At 41.0% G+C, this 22,920-nt stretch overlaps 1 protein-coding gene across 3 annotated transcripts in view; it reads left to right on the top strand.

Moving 5' to 3' along the window:
* satb2 (SATB homeobox 2) overlaps positions 1-22,920 on the top strand; it is a 46,081-nt gene that overhangs the window by 5,561 nt on the left and 17,600 nt on the right. For 2 of the 3 annotated variants that reach the window (XM_086220138.1, XM_086220137.1), the window contains exons 2-8: positions 2,278-2,493; positions 6,532-6,717; positions 17,646-17,772; positions 19,440-19,563; positions 20,145-20,247; positions 21,501-21,551; positions 21,626-22,218. In XM_086220138.1, the coding sequence (XP_086076264.1) occupies positions 2,322-2,493; positions 6,532-6,717; positions 17,646-17,772; positions 19,440-19,563; positions 20,145-20,247; positions 21,501-21,551; positions 21,626-22,218 (1,356 nt within the window). In that variant the 5' untranslated portion in view covers positions 2,278-2,321. The remainder of the gene's footprint in view (positions 1-2,277; positions 2,494-6,531; positions 6,718-17,645; positions 17,773-19,439; positions 19,564-20,144; positions 20,248-21,500; positions 21,552-21,625; positions 22,219-22,920) is intronic. The other variant, XM_086220139.1, reaches the window with a different exon arrangement.

Below are 22,920 nucleotides of genomic sequence, written 5' to 3'. Positions count from 1 at the left end.
TTTTTGTTTTTTTGTTTTTGTTTGTAACCCCTTTGGCTCAATTCAACCAGTGATACTTTTAGCATCTTTTATTCACTGTAGAAAGTGAGCGGCAAATATTTTTGCAATCTGCATAGAAACATGCGAGGGTACAATCACGACACGCAAATACCAAGTTTGGTTTGCACACACATTTATTGTCATAGTCTATAGCAGGAGTGCCCGGAGCAGCCAAACACAAAATTAAACGGTGGGCCGTGGGTGAAAAAGTGAACACAATACTGATAAAATGCCTTTTGTCTACGTGTTACTGTCTCTGCTGCTCCCTTCACGTCACCCTGACATCCTGCTCAAAGTGTCACTCAGCCGCCTGATCACATTGAAAATAATAATCATTAGAGATCCCCAAAAAAGGCAAAACAAAACAGCATAAACACCAATTTACATAATTAATAAAAAAAAAACTTTCCATTGTTAGGCCTTGTGTATTGGAATTATTGTTTACATTTGGTGGGCCAAATTTGCTCCCACTTTGGGAGGACCTGAATAGACTCCCTGAGGTAGCCTTGGTCTCCCCTCTTGCTCCGCCCCTGGTTGTTGATAGAATGAGAGAGGGAACGAGAGCATGAAAATTTTAAAATGTTAGAAGTGTGTGTGATATGGCACACTCAGACAATAACCACGGATTCTCCCTCGTTTGTTCTGGTGAGTGGTTCTCCTGAAGGGAGACCTCCTGTGTGTTTCTGCTCTCCAATCTGCTGGCAAACTGTATTTCGACACCTCCAACCAATGGTTGATCTCTCTCTCTCCCTCGCTCTCTTTCTCGCTGTTATTTTTCCACTCTTATCTCCTCTCTCTCTCTCTCTCTCTCTCTCTCTCTCTCTCTCTCTCTCTCTCTCTCCAGTCGGAGTCACACATGCTGGCAGATATTGTCCAGGGGCTCGTATGTAAATAAAAGCAGTCCATTTGGCCCAAGTGAGCTGGCTGCTCTTTGATACTTTGGCGTCTGTCCCCCGTCTGGCCTGGCAAACTTTCTAATGCCATTACCCCGTATTAGACATTTGGCTGACACTCCTTCATGGAGAGACACAACCCACGGGGCTGCGTGCACATGCACACACACACACACACACACGTGATCCTAGAATGGCATCACATTGTGTACAGTCCTTGCAAATACTGATGAAGGACCTTCTTGTATTCTTTTCTGCCACTTGTTTCTAATACAAATTTCCCTCTGTGTGCTGGGTAACGCTGCATTATATTATTCAGAATCACCTCACTGTCAACGATGCAAATGCTCTTCTGTTTACTGCCTTCATCAACATCTCGGGGGTCATTTGGATACTTTAGATACGGGTCAAAGATATCCTCTTTAGTCAGGCTAATTCATGTCCTACTGTACTACTCTGTGTGTCTGGTTGCAAGAATTTTTTTCAGCTGTTCATTAAAACACATTTAGTGCCATATTGAGTATGTTTGCTAAATTCAAACCGCTCAGTGTTGTGACGCATTGCAGGCATGTCTTTGTCTTCAGAGTTTTATCTTTAATCTTGGGTTCTGGTTTCAGAATGTGATGAATGGTTTCGTTAGCCAGGACACTTCAAGAACCAGCAACCTGTGATTATTGTGAGAAACCTTAATTTATTCAAATACAAGGAGATGTGTTTGTGTCATTTCGGAGAACATTTTCTAACCTTATTTTACTTCAAAAGGAAACCAACAATTGATGCGCATCATTTTACCTGAGTCCTGGACTTGGATGTGTGATTGTGTAAAAAAGATGACATCAGCACGGAGTGGATTTTATATTATTGAGTAGAAAGTGACAGGGACACTGGAGGTGCCTGGTGTCTCATCTTCTGCTGTCACATCAGAATAAACAGCTACATTTTAAACTGTGACTATCACAGTGAGTATTTTTAGTGGCAACTAGAGGGCACAGGAGAGCTCATGCCTCCAACTAGGTGACCTCAGCAAATCCAATGTAATAAAAGATGCAGTTTTTCATAATGTAAACAGATCTATGCCAAAATGTAACAGGATCTTACAAGGCCTGTGCTGCACCTCTCCGTCAAGTGTTGTGAGAATCAGGCTCATAGTTATAGTGTAATATCGCTAACAATCAAACTAATACCACCAAATACATGACCTCCTGGGGGTCTAGTATTGACTAAAAGATAAAGATTCTGAAAAAAACAGTCTCCTCCCAACTTTCAACAATTTTGGACTATTATTTTGTCATGTAATACAACAACTCACATCCTTGTTTCCACTCTCCTCCTGTCGTTTCCACAGACTCGTTTTCTCTGGCTGGAGCTCCTGTGGGGGTCTGGAAGAGAATGGAGCGAGGAGGGGAGAGTCCCATCACCCAGGACAGTCCTGAGAGGAGGGGAGGCAGCCCAGATCTTGGTGGACTACCACCTCCGGGGAAGAAGGGTCGACTGGAACTCAACGGGAGCCCCACAGGGCCCCGCATACGCCACAATGGAGCCCCACTGAGACCCCTTGGAGGTACACAACACCAAAGATGCAAATACGAAGATACAAGTTTTTATTATTGTTTGAAGAGAAACTTTTGAAATGTGGCTGCTGATAGAATGAACACAAGTGTTGCATTATCTTTCACCAAGGTGTCAAGATTGGTAGTACACAAAGTGAAGACAGTGTAAGGCTGCAGAGAGCCACAGTGTGAGTGTTTGGCTCAGCGCGCCATGTCGTCATGTGGCAGCGCTGCAGAGAACCAGCGCTGTTTCTCCCCTGTTAATCTATAAATCCGGAGGGAACTGTATAATACAGGCTTACCAAATAAAGGTGATTGCACCATATAAACAAGATTTATACAACTCACTCTAGGTTATCGATCCCTGCATTCATCGAGGAAGTTATTTCTTATTTATGTGAATGCATGTGGGCATGCACTTATCCCCTCTGTCTGGGTGTTGCCATATATTTGCCTAAAAATCTCCTTCCCTAAATTTAGAAGGAGAGAAATATATAATAGATAATAAAGAAATATATATATGTATATGTGTGTGAGTGTGTGTGTGCACATTTCCTTAATATCGGTAATTAAATATGACTGCTGGATGAATATGAATCAGCTGTTTAGTTTGTAACCATGGAACCATCTATGTTTTGAAAAGGTTAACAAAGCAACAAAGAGCTCAGATGTGACCACAACAAGAAGAGAGAGTGTGTGTGTGTGTGTGTGTGTGTGTGTGTGTGTGCGTGAGAGAGAGAGAGAGAGAGAGAGAGAGAGAGAGAGTGAGAGAGACGGAGAGAGAGACAGACAGAGGTAGCGAGGATGAATGAATGAGGGAAAACACACTTGTCTCTGAGAAATGTGACGAAGGAGGAGGGAGGGACAGAGGGAGGAAGGGGTTTTCTCTGTTTAGCAGGGTAGTTGGCCAGTAATAATGACAGGTTGTCTTTGAAGACAGGAAACTCAACGTGTCTTGCCCAAACCACACTGCTGCCACAAGGAGGGGGCCACACACACGGATTTACATGCTCACTCACACCACATGTTCACAAACACAGATACTGCGACACTCACACCCCAAAGTCCTGCTGCCAAAACACACACACACACACACACACACACACACACACACACACACACACACACAGCATATATCTTATTTTAATATCCCTGTTCACTCATCCCCATACATATTAGAGGGATTAGAGGTTTGAGGCAACATCACATCATCCAAACCAGATCACGCAGTGAGCAGGCAAATCACAGGATATAAGAGAAGACAGACGGAGGTGGAGACAGGCGATAGAGAGAAAGAGAGAGAGGAGAGCTGGTCGGAGGGAGCCGCTCTGTGTTGACAGTTATATTTCCCTGTTGGGGAAAATTCACTTACTTGAATTGGCACGGCGCTCCAGTGTGTAATTCACTCCATGAGAGCCTGGAGGACTGGGAGTGGAGTGATTAATGAGGAGGAAATAGAAATATAGGAATTGACTGATTAAAACAATGAGCGGGATGGATCTGGGAAGGGGGGGGGTGCTGTATGTACCTCATGTGTTTGTATGGAGGAGCAAGTGTGAGTGTGTGTGTGTGAAGGGAGAAAGGAGACATATGTGTTTATGGTAAAACACATTGCCGTGTGTTATTAGAGCTGGGACGCTGCCTAATGCTTTCGCTCCGTCATTTCTTCAGAGAGCTTTAATCCATTGACCGTTGACAGGTGGCTCCAAAACAAAAGACCTCCTGGAAAAAAATTATACCGGAGAGGTAGAAGGGATATTAGCACAGGCTGCTACAAGGACACTGGTGCTCCATGGGAATATTGCACCTGGATACCATAACCAGTAAGGAACAGGTGCTTCTTTCAATTTTAGCGCAAATAGTCAAGATGATAAGATATCCTGATATTAAGGGTTAAAAAGATGATGTGGAAAACCACACAGACCACAATGCAACAGAGCAGGATGTGCAGCCTCTCTAAAAAAAAAAAAAAGATGTTAAATTACTTATAATTCTTAATTTATCAGGAAAAATAAAGGGCAACTCTAAATTACATACTCCCTCGACACTTTGTAATAAATGTAACAAACAAGTTGATATGGATGAGTGAAACTCAAACGTATTTTCAAATTGCTGAGTAGTCCGCTGGCAGTCTTTCTAAGGAGTTTTCATGATAATGTTCAGGCAGGTAAAGGTCATTACGGTCTTTGATATAGAATTTAACATCACTGGTGGCGTCCGACACATTAAAATCTTTTCACTTCATCCTCAATTCCCTGTAGATGTTTGTGATTCAAGGAATTCCTGAGATATTTTGTTTCTAAGAATGGAACAGACAAACCACCGGAAAACACAATAAAAAACAGAGGCTGTGTTTTGCCACTTTAACTCATGGTTTCGTTGAATTTCCTCTAAAGAGATTGGTTAACACCTTGGGGGGGGGGGGGGAATCAAATTATTGAGCTGCAAAGATGTTTGTTTTGTTAGCTGTGAACAGACGTTAGCTATGCAAGCTCTTGCGTAGCTAACGTCTGTTCAGTAGAAATAATACAGCTTTACTCTCAAATTGCACGCAGAGTCAGATGTTGCAGGTGATGCACTAAAATACCAAAACAAATGAGTCGATCAGGTGTCATCTACATGCACGGCAGACACAAAGTCCAATAGAATGGGAGGCATGCTAGAAACTTTCTCCCCATCTAACACTTTGTTTACCGTTCCCAAGTTTTCTTTTCCAAACCTAACCAGACGTTTCCTGAAGCAGTGACACATCATACATCTTTAGGACTGCTTGAAACATGGATGCCTCATCTTTCACCATCCCTCCTTGTTTTTCATGCGCAAAAATTGTGAGATTGTTGAAGCTATTCCAAGCTAACTGACTCCCGACGAAGCCTTATTTTGAAGTTATTGTTCTAGGAGTAGTCATCCTCTAAGTCTTGGCAAGAAAGCAATGTAGTGAAGGCCACAGGTATTTTAAAGCTTTTAAAAAAATGTTCTAGTAGTTATGGGCACTGCTTTAATTGAAACGTTGTTGAGAAGCTTGATTGTAGAGATACAAGGGATAATAAATACTGTCCAATCCAAAGCAATTAACCTCCAGGCCACAGCACAAAATGTCATAGTGAACGCATTTCAGCTGATGAAATGTAACATCATGACAGGCCAGAGCTTCTCTTCCACCAGCCTGAATATATCTAACAAACCTGGAACCAGATTTGCCTGTTTGAACTCCTCAACGGGTTCAAATATTCTACTATCATAGCTACTGTTGTTTGTCTAAAACCACCACGAAGGGAGTATGTGCCTTGACTCACAAGCTCCATCAGCCAATCAGTGTGACAAAATGTGACACCATCACCTGACAAGTCCAGTCAGAAGAACAGTGAAAATGTCTTCTCTGCTGCTAGCGCTTCTTTCTATTCTTGTTTGATTGCTGTTATTGAATCTATATCTGCAAGAGCTGCGCTGTGTTTTTCTACTAATGTTACTGTTTGTTGCTTCTAGAGAAGCTAGTTTTTTTAACGACTCTGTTTTGTCAGCGGCGTCATCTACTACAAGAACCATGACAGCTGTTGGGTAACAAAGGAGCAGTAAGAAGACAGTTCTGATTGGTCAATGACTTTCTAATTTCTCAACTGGACTTCATTTGCATACGGGAGAATCAAAACAAGATATTTTGACCTTATATCTCTAATTAATACTTCTTAATTGGATCTGCTAACTTGATAAAACAACATTTCATGTCACTTCCGTGGCACAAAGCTATTGAAAGCAACAGCTGTTATTCCTGGAGGTCTTGACATATTAACGTTTGCAGTGAGCCGTTATTATTAGAAGCCTTTCTTTATCCCAACCATTTATTTTACTACCAAATGAAGCTTATTAAACATTTTTTAAAGCACAAGTTTGGGAAGGAAGTTTGCAAGATGTCCCAAAGAGTCTTTATGCATTTTCTGAGTACTCCAGTCCCCCTACAACATGAGTATTTTATAATCGGCACATGGTGTTGTTATTCATTAAACTTTGTTCCCTCCTTTCTTTTTCTTTCCCTTCATCATTCTGGACAGGTCTGATGATCCCAGTCTTCTGTGTGGTGGAGCAGTCAGACGGAGGGATACAGATGGAGGGATGTGAGGGGAGAGAGGAACACGCCGAGTTCGTTCTGGTCAGGAAAGATATTCTCTTCTCTCAGCTGGTGGAGACGGCTCTGCTGGCACTCGGCTACTCACATAGCTCTGCTGCACAAGCCCACGGTCAGTCTCTCTCTCTCTCTCTCTCTCTCTCTCTCTCTCTCTCTCTTTCTCTCTCTCTCTCTCACACACACATGCACACACACACTCTAAAACTGCCGTTGCAAACACAGCTCTTTGTTTTTGTTGACATTTTGAGGGAACATTCAAATCAATATGTCAGGGTTTTGGTCTCATTGTGTTGATGTATTAATTTTCAGAGCTGCTTTGTTTATAATTATGATTTCTGTGAATTGAATGCAAAAGTAAAATTACGCTTCAGTTGTAAAAGAAAATAGTCATCTTTTCAAACAAATGTTTCTTATACTAAACCAATAATAATAGTAATATTAATAATAATAATAATAATTATAATGATAGTTTTATCAGTCTGTTCAACCCCTAGGGAGCGAGGTCCAGATTACTGAATGTGCACACAACAAACAATAATTTATCTGTGAAGCAAAATAATAAAGCACTGACTACAGACAGAACTACAAGTGCAACATTTTGAGAAAATACATGACATTTGAAGAAGCGCCTCAATCTAAGATGTAGGTCCGTAAGTCTGAATTAACTCTCAAGCTCAGGGTGTTTTCAGTCTCTTACATTTGTCCTCAAAGCTCTGAATTCTTGATCTTCAGAATGACGAATGTCTTGAGTTTATTTCAGTTCTTGCTCATTAACTTTGTTGTCGATTACGAGCTTTTGCTTCAACCCGCTTCAAGAGAGCAGATGGAAGCTTTTCTGGTTATTTTCTGGTTAGGAAGGCTTTGGGCTGAAAACAAGCTTGCCTCTAACAAGGCAGAGGCGTGTGTTGGCGTGTTGTTCAGGGGTCTGAAGAGATAAATCAAAGCAATCAAGGACGAACGTTTGGAGCGCTGTGTTTTAAAGTTCGTAAGATGCCAAAACAATTTACAACATTCTTTGGTACTTACAGTACAGGTCTAGAAATTTATCACAGCAGCAAGTAATCTATTTTTCATTGAACTACTTAAACGTGCGGTTGCACGTATGTCCAGTAATTTGCCCATGCGGCGCCTTGGCAGTTGACATCAAATTGCGTTGCAGCAACCCTGCAAACATTTCTCCTCTGAAAAAAGTTTAAAGGAAGTCTAAACCTAGACATCATCACTGGTTTGACAAATAAAGCCAAAATGCCAATCAAATCGGTGTCAGGTTGCAACGTCAACATCTTAAAGTGCAGTTTTTAATTTCTAAAATTTTGCACGGCTCATTATTCTGAAAACAAAAGGCTCCTGTTCCACAGGGCCTCCATTCACTGAGCTTGCGTGTAGCATTAGCTTGGCCCATTACAGTCAATGGCACGTCCACTCTGGCCTAATGTTAGCTAGTTAGCCAAAGAAAGCATTGACTTGCAGCAGAACACATTGTGAAATCTGAAATGGAAACATAAAAAAATGTCTTTAATGCTCTACATTAATAAATTTATCATTTATTAATCTTTATAACCTTATTTGTGTGTCGTCAGGCACTGGCACTGCCACGTGTTGCTTCTCTTCTTCTTTGGGAGGAAACAAGATGTGCAGAGGATTCAAAATCATACTATAAATGTGGAAAGTCTGTACAGTTTAAATTTAAAAAGTTTATACGACTTAATATGGAAACTTTAAGTTGCATATAAAAGTACTATATGACACTGATGAGTTATGAATGTATCCTCGATTACGTGTAATTATTTACGTGTGGTGGCTCTGTGGTTAAGGTTCTATTTTTTTCAACCTTTTTCACACTGGAGGTAGTGCTATAAACCTGTCGTCAGCCTCCGGGTTGATGAAATGTTTGCAGGGAAAGTTCCTCCGAAGTCATTCAGAATTTAAGACAAATGGTACAAATGGAAGATACCACAGCAATGAGCACGGCCAAATGCTGCCAACATCAATAAAACATCGAAGCTAACCATTGCGGATGACCAATTTAAACCACATAAGAGTAAGCAGAGGAACTGTTTTCTTCTAATCTTGTTAAATTCTGTTTCTTTAACTTAGTATGAGGAGAGTTACATTAAAACCATATTTACAGTCAGCCACCGAGTGTCTCTCACAGTGTAAACTATGGCACGGCTGACTCAGAATTAAATACCACGCAGCTCACGGGTCAAGACGAAAATGATCTTTGAAAGGAGACTCTCCCTCTAATCAGCGGTTTCAGAACAAAACGGGATGCGAGGTTGTCGATTTGGAGGCGACACCGTACTGTTACAGTGGCAATAAGTGCAAGAACGCTTCAAAAAACACAACTAAGACACAGACTGAGCCTGTAAAAGTCATTAAAGACACAACAAAGAGCTGGACAGGAATGTCTCCGCAAGAAAAAAAAAAAACATTGTGCCTGTGTATGTGTGTGAGAATGTTTATGAAGTAGAGGGCAAGAAAAACTCTGTAATTTATTGTTGCACACATGGTAGTCATCTGCAACAGGACAGTGTCATTTACTCCTGCCTTTTCTCAAGTATGCAGAAAATTCCATCTGGGGAAGTTGCCTCACATCGATATAAATGGTAACAACAGCGACAGCAAGCAACATGGCTATTGCAATCGACTGAGAGTAGTGGGAGATCCCCATCTGTTTGGAATTTCACTCCAGTGCTTGTGTGTGTGTGTCATCTCCAGCAGGTTTTGTTTGATTTAAGTTTGCAGATGCATGAATATGCAGGAGATTGCATACAAGTGAGTTAGTTGTTTTCTTCCCATCTCATAAACACGCTGGTAATCCCTTTACTGCTTCAAGGCCAGCAGCTCTTATCAGACCTGGAGCCCACCTGAGGAGGACCGTGGACTCTCTGCCTCAGTCTTTTCCCTCATGATGATCACTCTGTTACATGTAGAGATTTACACGCCAATATTCAGGGGTCATAACAGTTGAAAATATGGTCTTTCTTTTTTTTTTTTTAACAATCTTTTTATGACCAAAAGCATATGCTAAATTTTAGCTGAAAAATCTGATGTCACTGAGTTTTTAGTCTTTAAAGTTGCAGTTTGTAAAATCACTTTAATTTTTTCTTTTCTTTTTTTTTTTTACTATTTATTATCCACATGTTAAAATATAAATATAAACTGCATTTAAACAAGAACTGAAAGAGAACTGCCAAAAATCCTCCAGGTGCTTGAAAATTGGTGTTCTCAGACAGCAATTAGTCATAAATATACTACTCTGTCCCATCTAGTAATACCGCTTTATACCACAAGAGACAATAGTGAGTCACTTTAGCTCCTTTCCCTTCTTCACCAGTCAAGCTGCATTTCATGTAATAGTCCCGAAATCTAGTCTATTGATTCAAGTACATGAATATAAATATCCTCTTCTTGTGATACAGAATGACTACCAGTTTCAGCTGGAAGTCTCTTTCTTCACTTAAAAAAAGGCGACGTCGTAAATGTAACAAGTTAAAAAAAAAATTAACCTTGTGAAAGATAACAAAAAGCTACTTTACTAGTCATGGATATTCTGCGTGTCCCTAACTGACACATCAGTTTCACAGCATGAGAAATCATCATTAATATGAGCTCTCTCTGCTACTGCTGACAGTTTTCTTCAGGCTCACACATGAACGCAGCAGGTTTAGCTGAATTTCAGTGTGGTTTTCTCTGTCAACGTGACTGTTTAGAGCAGCGACCGATGCACACCTGTTTTCACTATCACTGATTACAGCGATGATCTACCATGACATCACAAACACTCAACATGCACTAACTGCATGAAACACAAACTGCTCAAGTGAAAACACACACACACACACACACACACACACACACACACACACACACACACAAAAGTCAATCTCACTTGACTGATAAGTGAATGAATCAAGTGAACGTCATATTATTTCTCAAAAGACAGTGGTAATTTAGAGAAGAGGCCTGGTGAAAAAGGAGAGGAGCTACACTTCAGCTTTTAATATGTTGCAGATGATTGCATACCTTTCCAACCTTTCCTCACCCCCAGTTGCTGCAGGGAATGTGGACAGAAATCAAGTTTGGCGGCCTTGAGAATATAGGATTCAAATTGCTGAAACATCCAAAAATCCTCAGGACAGCTCAATGTTTCCAGGACAATTTAATCGTGTGTTTTTCTGGTACTTTCACAAATAAGTAGTACGAAATTCCACATGTCTGTGGAGCGTCATCATTCCTAAAGTGATAGGTGAAAGTCTTTGTGACAGCAGATGAAGATTCCAAATCCCGTGCGGTCTCTGCACAAACCTTTTTGCATTATTATGGCAAAGAATATATGTTGTTTTTCATCTCGGTTCGACCTCCATGTTGTCTTTGGTTCCTTCTTTAGTGTATTAAAAAAAATAACATAAGTCTTAATGCATTGTTGCATTAATGCAATGCTTTAGACATTCTAAACCGTCAAATACACATGAAATCTGATTCGATTCAGATTTCTAAAGATACGTCCAGGTCTAGACGCTCAAATAAGATTTCAATGTCTTTTTTTGTGCAACCAGCCTCTCCACTGAAACTGCCAACCATAAGTAGATCTCGAAGGAGGTAGATCACTTTTATTGGTAATCAATTTTGATAAACAATACTTGCAGCCGATGTTTAGTTACACTGAAATTTCAGTTAGAAATTTTAAAGCATCACAAAAAAAAAACAACTTGTAAAAACAACAACAACAACATTTTTTTGGGATGAACATTAGAGTTTCTGACATTCCCTGCAGGCTTTGGATGAATTAAGATATGTGATCACAGCAAATCAGATCTCTTGCAAATACAAGAGAACAGTGTGGACACAAACAGATCTGATTCGTAATCATCCTGAATTTAGAGACAAATCAAATTTGCCTGCAGTCAAAACAAGGCTTTAGATTGTAGACAAGTGCAAAATCTGCTGTCAAAAGTTGGTGGACATAGTCAGGTCTGAAATATCAATCTGTAATATAATACTGCAGTGTTTAGAAGCCATATGATCAGTATGTGAAATATGAGTTTGTAAATGAAGGTAAGACATAGAAATGCTGTTCACGTGGACATGCCAGTGAGGTCATGGATATGAAGAGTCTAAAGGAGGCTGTTTTACATTTGTACCTTATCTTTCTCAACATAAGCAGCCATGATGGTTTTTGCAAGGTTTTATTTCCAAATATCCATGTCGGCTCCAAAGGTTTTCATTGGTTGGGGCCTAAAAAACAGATATGACCAAACAACCACCTACACCAGGGCGACAATATGAGAAATGACCATGACTAATTAACACTGCAGTATGCGGTGGCGGCACATAATGTATTAAAATTACATGGTGGCTCCATGTACATAATGCCAGCAACAGATGTTCCAGACCCAGTCGAGTCCTGTTTATAATGCTACGTGTCACAATTTTTTACCTAATTGGTATTTTACGATCATTTCAGGTTTTCTTGACATATTCTTATTCTTGACACATCAGCCTTAACACTATTTCCACTAAATGAGATAAAAGAATAATAATTATTCATATATTATGGACTATAAGTGTGGCAACACATTTCCTTGAAGGGACAGCTCTTATATCTTAATGTTCGCAACTTGACACGAAAAAATCTCTGTGAATTGACTCCACTGCTGTTCACTTACAGTGTTCGCGTGTGTCTCTGCACACACACACTCATAAAGTTTATTCAACCCATGCAAGGATGCCTTAACTTAATTTTGCTCATGCTCCCACTAAAATTTACATACATTCAGCATGAATACCGTGTAGTAAGACAATTTCACTGACAAAAAAGACACACTTCCCCCCAGATTCTCTCAAATGAATACTTTTTGTTTTTTAAAACAAGCGTTTATGTTAAATGAATAATTTCTGGCTTAAATTATACATTTTTTCCCTTGCGGTCCATGACCAAAATTACACAGAGTCCCAGCTATTTTCTCCCTGTTTGAATTGTGTCCTGCATTCTTGTGTCCCAGTGGTGTATTTAAAGTCCCAGCTGAGGACCACGGCCTTTCTTTAATTAGCTTAGCCCAGTAATTAACTGGGAGATATTGTTTATTTCAATTATAAGGGTCTGAAGGCTTTTATAGAATGGATGGGCACAGACCTGTACTTTACGGCTTTAGTAAGTGAACAGTTAACAGTGGTCAGCGAGAGGGAGGGAAACAGCATTGTTGCAGTGCCACGTCTAACAGGCCACCGAGGGTCATTGCTGCAGACCACGGCAGCAATTTACTGGACATTAAAGGACTTTGAGAAGGTGTAGTCTTGCTTATGGGTCCTGGTTTCTTAAGGGACCCACTTTTATTCATGTTTATTTCAAAGCATGTTGCTTTAAGAAGTGTTGCCAGATTATTCATAAGAATGCTTTAACCACAAGGCCAAAACATTAATGAGAGCAACTCACTCAATTTACTTGCTGTGATGATGGTAAATATCCCTAACTAGAACTGACCTCCATTAGGATCTGCACAAAACATCCATCCATCCTTTTTCTATACCGCTTGTCCGTTAAGGGTTGGGGGGGCTGGAGCCTATCCAAGCTGACATTTGGCGAGGGGCGGGGTTCACCCTGGATGGGTCACCAGTCCGTCACAGGGCAATCAGGAGCAATTCGGAGTTCTGTATCTTGCTCAAGGATACTTGGGCATGCTCACCGGGGGAAGTGAGAATCGAACCAACGACCCCTCAGTTGCTAGACGGCCACTCTCCTGCTGAGCCATGCCGCCCCCCTGCACAAAACACACTGATACATATTCTCAAGACAAGATTTTCTTCGTAAAGGCCCATGTGATATATTTCTCTTGACTGACCCTCAGTAGGATACATGATTGCAACATTGTCTCAGACAGTGGGAATAGCCACAATAGCCACGCTAACAGGCTAATGCTTCATTTAACAGACGAACCTTTAAAGTGAACAGGAAGACAAGTTAAAACACTCACGCATAACTTGGGTCATAATCAGATGGTATCATTCCTCCTCGAGTCCTGGTATCAGCTGACCAACATGAACAAGCAGGCCAAAATAAAATCTAACAGTTTAGCGTCAATGGGAATACTTCCAGCAAAACCAAACCCACGCCTTCATACCAGTAGCTAACAAATTACACTTGAGTCTATATTATCTCATTAGTGCAGGTGATAGTGATGTCATGATACTTAACAGTGTAGCTAGGTTTTGTGTAGCTAATGTAACAATAGCCTTTTGGCTAGCTAAGTAACATTGCTATAACTAAAGAACAAAGCTTGCTTTTATTTCCTTCATATGGGTGAGTTGTTTTTTTTTCTACTTCTGTATTCTGACAGTAGAACAGATTTTCTGGGGTGACCGTGGTTGTTACTGATTCCTCTTCCCTGGAAAGTGGAGCCTTTTCCTTTCCAGCTGCAGGAACAGACTAATATATTTGATCATAGAGAAAATGTTTCTGAGATATTTGACCAAATATGGAGTTTTTGGGTTTTTTTTAAAGGCTAATTCTGTTTTGGCAGCTATTTTTTTTTTACTTAATCTTTGTTTCGTGTCAAATGTCCTGGTTATTTTTCATCATATTTGGTAATTCTTTTAGTCAAGAAAACTGACTTTGATTTCTTTGTGGTGAGACTTAAAGTGTCTCTCCAGGTTTGTAAGTAGCTTATTTTGATTAATTTTTTTTTGTGACTAAAATGCATTAGTTTTATTGACATTTTAATCATTGGATCGTTGTTGATTTTATTCGACCCAAACTGTTAAACTATCGCTATAAATTTTATCCAGATGTTAAATGGTGGAATTGTCAATGTCTTTATTACATCTCATTGAACCAAAAAGACAAAACACCCTTTGCATGGGGAGGATGTACATCACTCAAACTTTCCCTCGCCTGGCAACTACAAGTACTTATTAGTTCCTCATTACTGGTGAGTAAAGCATCAGAAATGATTAAACACAATTACAATAACAAAGCCTACAAACCATTCTTGAAGTATGTCTCATTAGAGAGTTCTTCAGGGTGAAATGGCGGATGAGTCAGGCGTATGGGGTTTCCCTCAGTGCGAGCCACGGGTGGAGCCTGGAACCAGTTTGGAAGAAGCCCCGCATGTGTACAGGCTGCAACCATTAACTGACGGATTCTAGCACGAGACAATGGGATTAGCAAACGTGCACGTGTTTATGTACACGTAGACATCCATGCCAGTGTCAGCGAGGAGTCGGGAGACATGAGTGTCTGTTTGTGTATGGATTTGCGTTTGTGCGGATGGGCACACTCAGACATGAGCCAAGCCACCAGCTGGCCACATAAAAGCATGTCTCTGGGAGGTGGAATTTTAATGTGGAAATGGGAACAATGATTTCAACTTTTAAATGTGGACAAGAAGCAGATCCCATTGAACAGCCGACCAAAAATGATGGATCAATTATTAATGCGTTTACCATCACACTGTGAGCGTGTGAGTGTGTGCGTGGGCGAGCGCTTGCTTTCTTGCATGCAAGCGAGCACATGTACATGTCCACTTCTCTGTGTGCTGTCATGTGTCCTCTGTGAGTTTATGTTTGTCTGCTTATTCACGCGTTTGCTTCCACCCAGTTTGGCATTAGCGTTTTCAGGGCTTATTTTCAGATGCCTGGATGATGCCTGCTGAAGGTAGCTTGCAGAGGCCATTTTATAGACAACATGAAACAGAGAGGGAGACAAAATAAAATTGAAAGGGAAGAAATAGTCAGAGTTTATGTGAGTATTTTATTCCTTCGCTTTAAATTGTACTTCATGACATATTTTCCCCATAAAAGACACACAAACAAAACTATTGTGAACTTCTGGAGATAGTTTGTATTTGTGCTGACATGTGATATTACATGTGAAATTGGTGTTTTTATATGCTATGATTTAGATGTAATATGCAAAATATCCATGAATTTAATTTGTTTATATGAATTTATAAAATGCTCCATGTCTGAAAACCACATGTGTAAATTGTTTATACATGAAAATGTGCTACGCATATGATAATAGACTTTATACAGTTGTTTCTTACAGAGAAAGCTTTCAAATTCTAAGAAATGGTCATGTCGCACAGATTAACTAAGACTGACATAATACAGCTAACTGGTTCTGTTTGGGCTCTTCGTCTTGTCTTGGTGGTCCGATGTTCCTCTGGGACGTTTCCCAGCCTGGGGGCTTGGGTCCCATCCTGTTCATAGTGGATTAAATGATGTTCCCTCTGTCGGAGTAGATAATGAAGAACACAGACCGGCCTGGCTGGAATCAAAGATACAACAGAGCTATAAACACGGTGAAAGAAGAAAGAGGGATGGAGAGATCAGAGGGGGGGGGGTGGAGGAGAGGAGAAATCTGAAGAAAGGAAGTAGAACTGGAGAGAAGGCGACATAGGGAGAGGGGGGTGGGGGTACAAGGGGACAGAGAGATTTCTCAGGACCCGTCTGGATCTCATTTAGAGGATAGTAATGCGATTAGCTTTGTTTAGTTTTCACAGCTCCAGCCAGTCCCCATGAAAGTGTGTGTGTGTGTGTGTGTGTGTGTGTGTGTGAGTGTGTGTGTGTGTGTGTGTGCGTGCGTGCGTGCATGCGCGTGCGTGCGTGTGCCGGGTCACCTAGGTGAAGTGTATGTGTTTGTGAGCACTGAAATTCTTCCCCCCTTAAAGAAATTCAACCTGCTTGGTCCAATCAAGAGGTATATCATTACTCAGAACACCACAAACAAGCAAATTCATAATAATTACACACTAAAAGCATCTTTTTCATCATGCGTAATTTTAGATGACAGAAGTTATTAGATACCCCAACACAAAGGGAGCATTCGCTGCATTACTGTTCTCAGAGGGATTCGTGATGTTTGGTCCATGTCAGTTGGGTCAAACGTCGTTCTGAAAGTAAAGGAAAGGAAATATGCCGTTGAGATCCTATAATTTTTCATATTCAATTAAAATTAACTGTTGTTTGATGTGAATCATGGGATTGGGATAAATCCCCTTCTTTTCCTTTTCATTTCCCATTTAAGAGAGCCGACCGTTTTATTAACGGTCCTGATTTATGTTGACAATGTCAGAATACTGGCTGTAACTGTCTCACTGTTGGATTCCTCCTCTATAAAACTATAAAACATGGTTGAAATATGATATTTAGGGACATAACATCGCCTATGTGCAACATCAACACTTTCAGGATGCTGTAAATCTGGCTGTCATGTTTCCACAGCAAAATAAGGAAGATCACCTGTAGTAAGTAGAGTAGCCATCAAATAAAATCAAAGTGTGAAAAATGTAATATTTGAAAAGGGTTGAAAGGCGTTTGACACATTTGATAAGACTGCAAAAGTTATAATTCAATATACAGAAGCACAATCGGTTAATGCAGCATGATTTGTGGAACAGTAGTATTGCAATGTAATACATAAATGAGTTTACTTGCTTGATTATCAAGAAAAATGCATACATTGACATGGACCTGCATTGACTGACTCAACTCAAACTTTCAAAATAAATGTAAAAAATACAAGTTTTATGCAGTGTTGTTTTCAAATTGACAATGTTTTATTAAATAGAATAAATAGCAAAAAAAAAAAAAGTCTTAAAATGCCTTTAATCAGTTATTCCCGCAATGTTCGTGCAGTATTGTCTAAAATAACAATTGCGGGTGTTTTTTTTTTTTGAGGATTTATAATTACAGAGGCTGACGTATTGCAATTTTATTGGTTGTGCATCAGTTATTTGACAAAGAAATGACACACTGACAAATTACATCTCTCAAGTGGAATAAATACTCAGCTATTTTAAAATTGTGTATCGTAAAACTTAAATTTGTCTGACAAAAAAAAAAGAAACATATGGTTTGCTATTGAACATGGCTGAAAAAAATTTAATTGCGGTTTACATGTAATTGACAGATGCTTTTTACCAAACAATCTTCAAATGAAGCACAGTTGAATTCAGAGTTTTTGAACTAAAAGCCTCCAGTTTGTTCCTTTAACGATGAAGATAATTAACACACTCCTTCCTTCTGTCTGTCCAGGGATCATAAAGGTGGGACGGTGGAACCCTCTTCCCATCCATTTTCTGACTGATGCTCCTGAAGCTACAGTGGCTGACATGCTGATGGAGGTCTACCACATGGTCACGCTACGCATCCAACTACAAAGGTTAGAGTTACAGAAATACAATCTAAAAACTTCCCCTCCGGTTAAAAATGTGTTTTCTTCTACTTCCCACAGTTGAATATTGGAGCTTTACTGTGTAGACTGATGGATGTTCAGAGTTCGACACTGTTTTTACTTATATTTTCAAGATACTACGTAAAAACAGAATTTGAAGAGGCAGTCCTACGAACTGGATTTGTCACATCACAAATATTTTGGAGGCTGACCCTTTTCCAAAATCCTGTATACATCAGTGTAACGTGGAAACCTCCAAGGAACAAGCAGTGAGAATGAACTCTATAGGGGTCCAGTAGTTACAGATGTGAAATGAAAAACATTTGCATACTTACTTAATCTGGAATTTCTGAATGAAGGAGATTAGGTTAAGGATTTTAATGTGCTAATTTTACTTGTTTTTGAGCACAAGCAGTCAGACACACGTCATTGTATTTGCTAGTGTTTTAGTGTGCTTTATTTTTGCCGTGGATCCTCCAACAGCTCCTATAAATCGACACATTGCGAAGCTTTTGATTTTGAACAATGAATGCATTGAATCAGACTCATGGTCCACTGCATGGCTGATGTCACTGCAGCTCACAAATTTATCTCTAAAATATGAAAGCAGCAATATTGAAACATTCAAGCCTCAGTTGAGCTACCCCGGTGGGGATTTATCTATTATCTGTCGTCGTCAGGGAGTGCCTGTGTGCCAGGAAGTCCTTCTTGCCTGGAATAAGTGAAGCGGGGTCTTGATGGACAGATAAAACCAGATAAACTCCAGATGAGAGGCTCACTATTGTTATTGTCTTGGCACATACCAACCAGGATTGTTTACGTGTTTATGGATGTATCCATGACAATGGCAGAGCTTTGGCTCATTTTGTGTGATGAGTTCAAGTGATTTATTTGAGGTTATGATGAAACAAAAAACAGAAAGACTCCAGGAAGATTCTGCCTATACAGGAAGTGGTAGTGCAAAGTTGAGGTTAAGACAGGAAGTGTATTTGGTCAGGGGGGTTAGATTATTGAGGGTTACAGGAATCGTTTTCAACATTTTTGAGGAGAGTTAAACAAGGCAAATAACACCACTCATATCTGTTGCAATGGTAAATTGGAAATAGGCGCCAGTGGCTAGCTAGCTTAGCTTAGCATGACAACTGGAACATGTCAGCGTGGCTCTTTTCAATTATAATCTGCCCACCAGTGCCTCCTAAAGACAGTTTACACCCAATATTGATGATGGGATGAAACAAAACAAGTGCGTGAAAAGTTACAGTGGTGTAAACTGGTACGTTAACCCGACAAAAGCCTCCTGCGACTTGCCTCTCAAGTCACAAGTAACAAACATACACTGTGTGGCGAGTGTTGCAGACCAGTACGTTCCAAGAAGTTACAATTTTCTTGTCTCGTTAGAAATCTTTGGTCTTAACAGGTCATGAGAATCTCTAATTAACAACTTGTGTCTGCTATTTTATTCCTCCCAGTTTTTATCCTATGCTTAGCTAATTGGTCGATGGATTAACTTTAATGGTATGAATTTCTGCAACTATGACAAATTCCCACCCACATCCCACCCACAAAGCAAATAAGCAAATTCCTTATGATGTATCATATTACTATTGTGATGGAAAATGATATAACTGACCTCTTGGGCCTGATATGGTTTGTAGTTTTTCAAAACTGGAGGACCTGCCATGTGAGCAGTGGAACCACGCGACTGTCAGGAACGCTCTGAAGGAGCTACTGAAGGAAATGAATCAAAGCACTCTGGCCAAAGAGTGTCCCCTGTCACAGGTAAACTCAATTTGAATGTGAAAATCAGCTCATCAGCTCCCCTCCATGCTCTTTAATCCTCACTTACTGTCTGAACATCCCATGCTCTGAGGAAACACAGCGGTCAGCCCTCATGAGACATGTTCAGCCCATTAGAGAAGAAGAAACAAATGCTTTATACTGGTTATTACTACTCAGCTGTGTTGAACTCCCCAGCTGCACTTTTAGTCCTCTTTGCAAATGACTGGTGTGTAAGATTTATGAGTGTAGGTGGAGCTGTAGTGGGGGTGTTGATCGTTGCATCAATTGCAAGCATATGTGTGTGTGTGTGTGTGTGTGTGTGTGTGTGTGTGTGTGTGTGTGTGTGTGTGTGTGTGTGTGTGTGTGGCGGGAGATTCCCTCTCTGTACTGGCTGGAGTTTCCATGGGCAGCTTCCAATCGTGATTACTGTTTGTCTGTTTCTATTGTGTGTCTTCTGCAGACGTGTGTATGTGTGTGTTTGTGAGTGTGTGTGCGCGCGCGTGTGTCTGCTAAGTGCGTGTCTGTCAACATTTCATTTTATGGTAGTTATTAATTATCTCTCCCCCATCTTTTCCTCTCAGAGTATGATTTCCTCCATTGTGAATAGCTCCTACTATGCCAACGTCTCCACTGCTAAATGCCAAGAGTTTGGTCGCTGGTACAAGAAGTACAAGAAAATCAAAGGTGAGTTTTAGAGATAAGTGTATCTAAACGTCCCAGAATTCTCACACGGTTGAGTCGTAGTTTTTCAACCTGGAGGTAATAAACCACCAGCCAAGGGTTGCAAGATGATTAATGGATTATAAAATAATTTACAAATACTTCAAGTGACAACTTAATTATCAGTTCCCTCATGTCTTACTCCCAGACTGTCAAATACAGATGTGTCTGCTAGCACTGGGACCCTTTGGCTTCTGAGGAGATGCAGCAGGTTATCAACTACCTCTTGACTTGAATGTTAGACTCCTCAGGCTTTTGTTTAAAAGAGGAAATTAGTTCCCATCAATGTAGGCCAATGGTGACGACTCACACATGATGTCCCCGTTTCCATACGCGTGTTTCACTCTTCCACGAATGTTAACAACAGTCTCCAGTCCTTCGAATCCTTCACCATGCTGCTTTTACTTTAAAAGTAGAAAAACACATCTCCTACAAAGGCTTTTTTTTATTATTTTGATGATGTTTCAGCCCTTAAGCCTTCTTTAAGATCAATAAACAACTGCCAAAACTCTAATTGCTGATCTTAAAGGAAACTGGAAAGCCAGAGTGCATCACTAATAAATCTCTTTCACACAGTTTAAAAGTGTTTACCTAGTGATACACAAAGTCCATCAAAGTCACATATACCACCTAGTGACTGGTTGGACAAATATTGATAACTACAAAACTTATAAAGCTATGAAGCCCCGTAGTTGTCTCCATGTTCCATCCTCCTGTCATCCATGACTTTGCTCTCCCAGTAACTCCTCGTTATAAACATACTCACCTCCCAGTAGAGCTCAACTGTGATAATAACAAAATAGTTCAGTTCCACCACATCTTCCCCTCACAGGAAGCTGTACCATAATCATAAACCTGTGGAGAGCGAGCAGTGGGTGTGGGGGAAGTGATAAAGGATGAGGTTATGATGGCGCCTGCTGCTGAGTTTGGGAATAGACTGCAGCGAGCACATGAGACTACAACTCCACCTGTTTGTACCCCATCCCTCTAGTCGCTCCTCTCCAGTTAACTTCGATGTGATGGTTTTGTGGTTGTGCTCACTCTTGACCATGGAAGTTTACAAAACTATGCCATCACATGGTTCACTAGTGACAGGTGTAGTCAGATGAGTTTACATCCTCTTCTCTGGCATGTTGGTTTGTTTCAAGGATCTTTTTTTTAGAGTAATACTAAATAGAACACCTGAAGTGACTTTGATCTGTGTTTCCTTTGAGCAGGAGATTATTTGGAGAAGATGTGGTCTGGACGAGATACTGCAGACATCAAAAGTAAGTATCTCTCCTCTGTGTTGATGAAAAGGAATTTAATGACTCTGACTCGATATCCTGTTTCTGCTCTACAGTTGAGAGAGACAACATGGCAGACTTCTGTGTGCTGGCCCAGAGACCCCCTCCTCACCTGGCCAGCCTAGCTCAGCTCAGTCACCTGGGAGTTGGCAGTCCCCTTCTGAAGACTGGATCTGGAGATCAACAGGCACCTTCACAGCAACCTCAGCAACCTCCTCCTCCCCAGCAACAGCCCTCACCCCATGGCCCCCTCCACCACAGCCCTCCCCTTCGAACAGGCCAGGTGCCTCCTCCACCCCCTCCACCTCCGCCTGGTGCCCTCCAGCCCCTGCTGGGGCCAGGTGGGCTGCTCTCCCCTCAACTCTCCCCACAGCTGGTACGCCAACAGCTCGCCATGGCCCACCTCATCAACCAACAGCTAGCTGTTAGCCGCCTGCTGGCCCACCAGCACCCCCAGGCCCTCAATCAGCAGTTCCTCAACCACCCGCCCATTCCTCGGGGCTCATCCAAAGTTGGCAGTGACCATCCAGGGAGCAACCCCTCGGCCGCCGAGGTCTCCTCTGAGATCTACCAGCAGGTCAGAGATGAGCTGAAGAGAGCTAGTGTCTCCCAGGCCGTGTTCGCCCGTGTGGCTTTCAACCGCACACAGGTAGGAAAACAGGACAGGCCAATCAAGAAGATTAGAAGAAGTTGGGAAAGGGTAGAGATAATTTATGGAATGGAATTGCCAGGCGATGGGAAACAGAAAGCGTATACATGACGTATGGGCAATCTATATTTCTTCCTCTGGTGGCATGTGGAGATAAATTTCCCTCTGCTACTTCCTGAACTACATTTTCTTGAACTTATCTGATCATAGATCACATCTACATCGCAGGTGAGAAGAGTTAATTGCTATATTTGATGAGAATCCACTGATAAAGCATTTGTCACACAGTTTGGCTAATTCTGTGGTCACCCACCTCGTGGTATTTTCAGTAGGATTTGCGGAAGCATGACAGGGTAGCTTGCTGGGTCATTAGAGTTCCGCTCTTGCAGCAGCACAAACACCTGCTGCATTCAGGCTGTACTAAGCTGGTTACTACATGCCCCATTAGACCAATGTAATGGGAGGTGGCTCATAGACCTACCAGAGGCCAGGTGTGTTTTAGTGTGTGTGTGTGTGTGTGTGTGTGTGAGTGTGTGTGCAAATATGTGTATATGAACATATGTGTATATGTATGTGGCGAAACTACATTTGTCGAAACAATTTACACAAAAAGATGTCATTCACTGCATTTTACAGTAAAAGATACAATTACAAAGCTCAGAAATGCTCAAATATTTTTAAATAAGTAGATTAATGCTGTGA

Source organism: Aulostomus chinensis, chromosome 12 (genome assembly GCF_037954235.1).
Source record: "Aulostomus chinensis isolate RoL2024-O1b breed Wild chromosome 12, RoL_Achi_v1.0, whole genome shotgun sequence".
Classification (NCBI taxonomy): domain Eukaryota; kingdom Metazoa; phylum Chordata; class Actinopteri; order Syngnathiformes; family Aulostomidae; genus Aulostomus; species Aulostomus chinensis.
The sequence above is the reverse complement of the archived record's forward strand: the minus strand, read 5'-3'. Positions and strand labels throughout refer to the sequence as shown.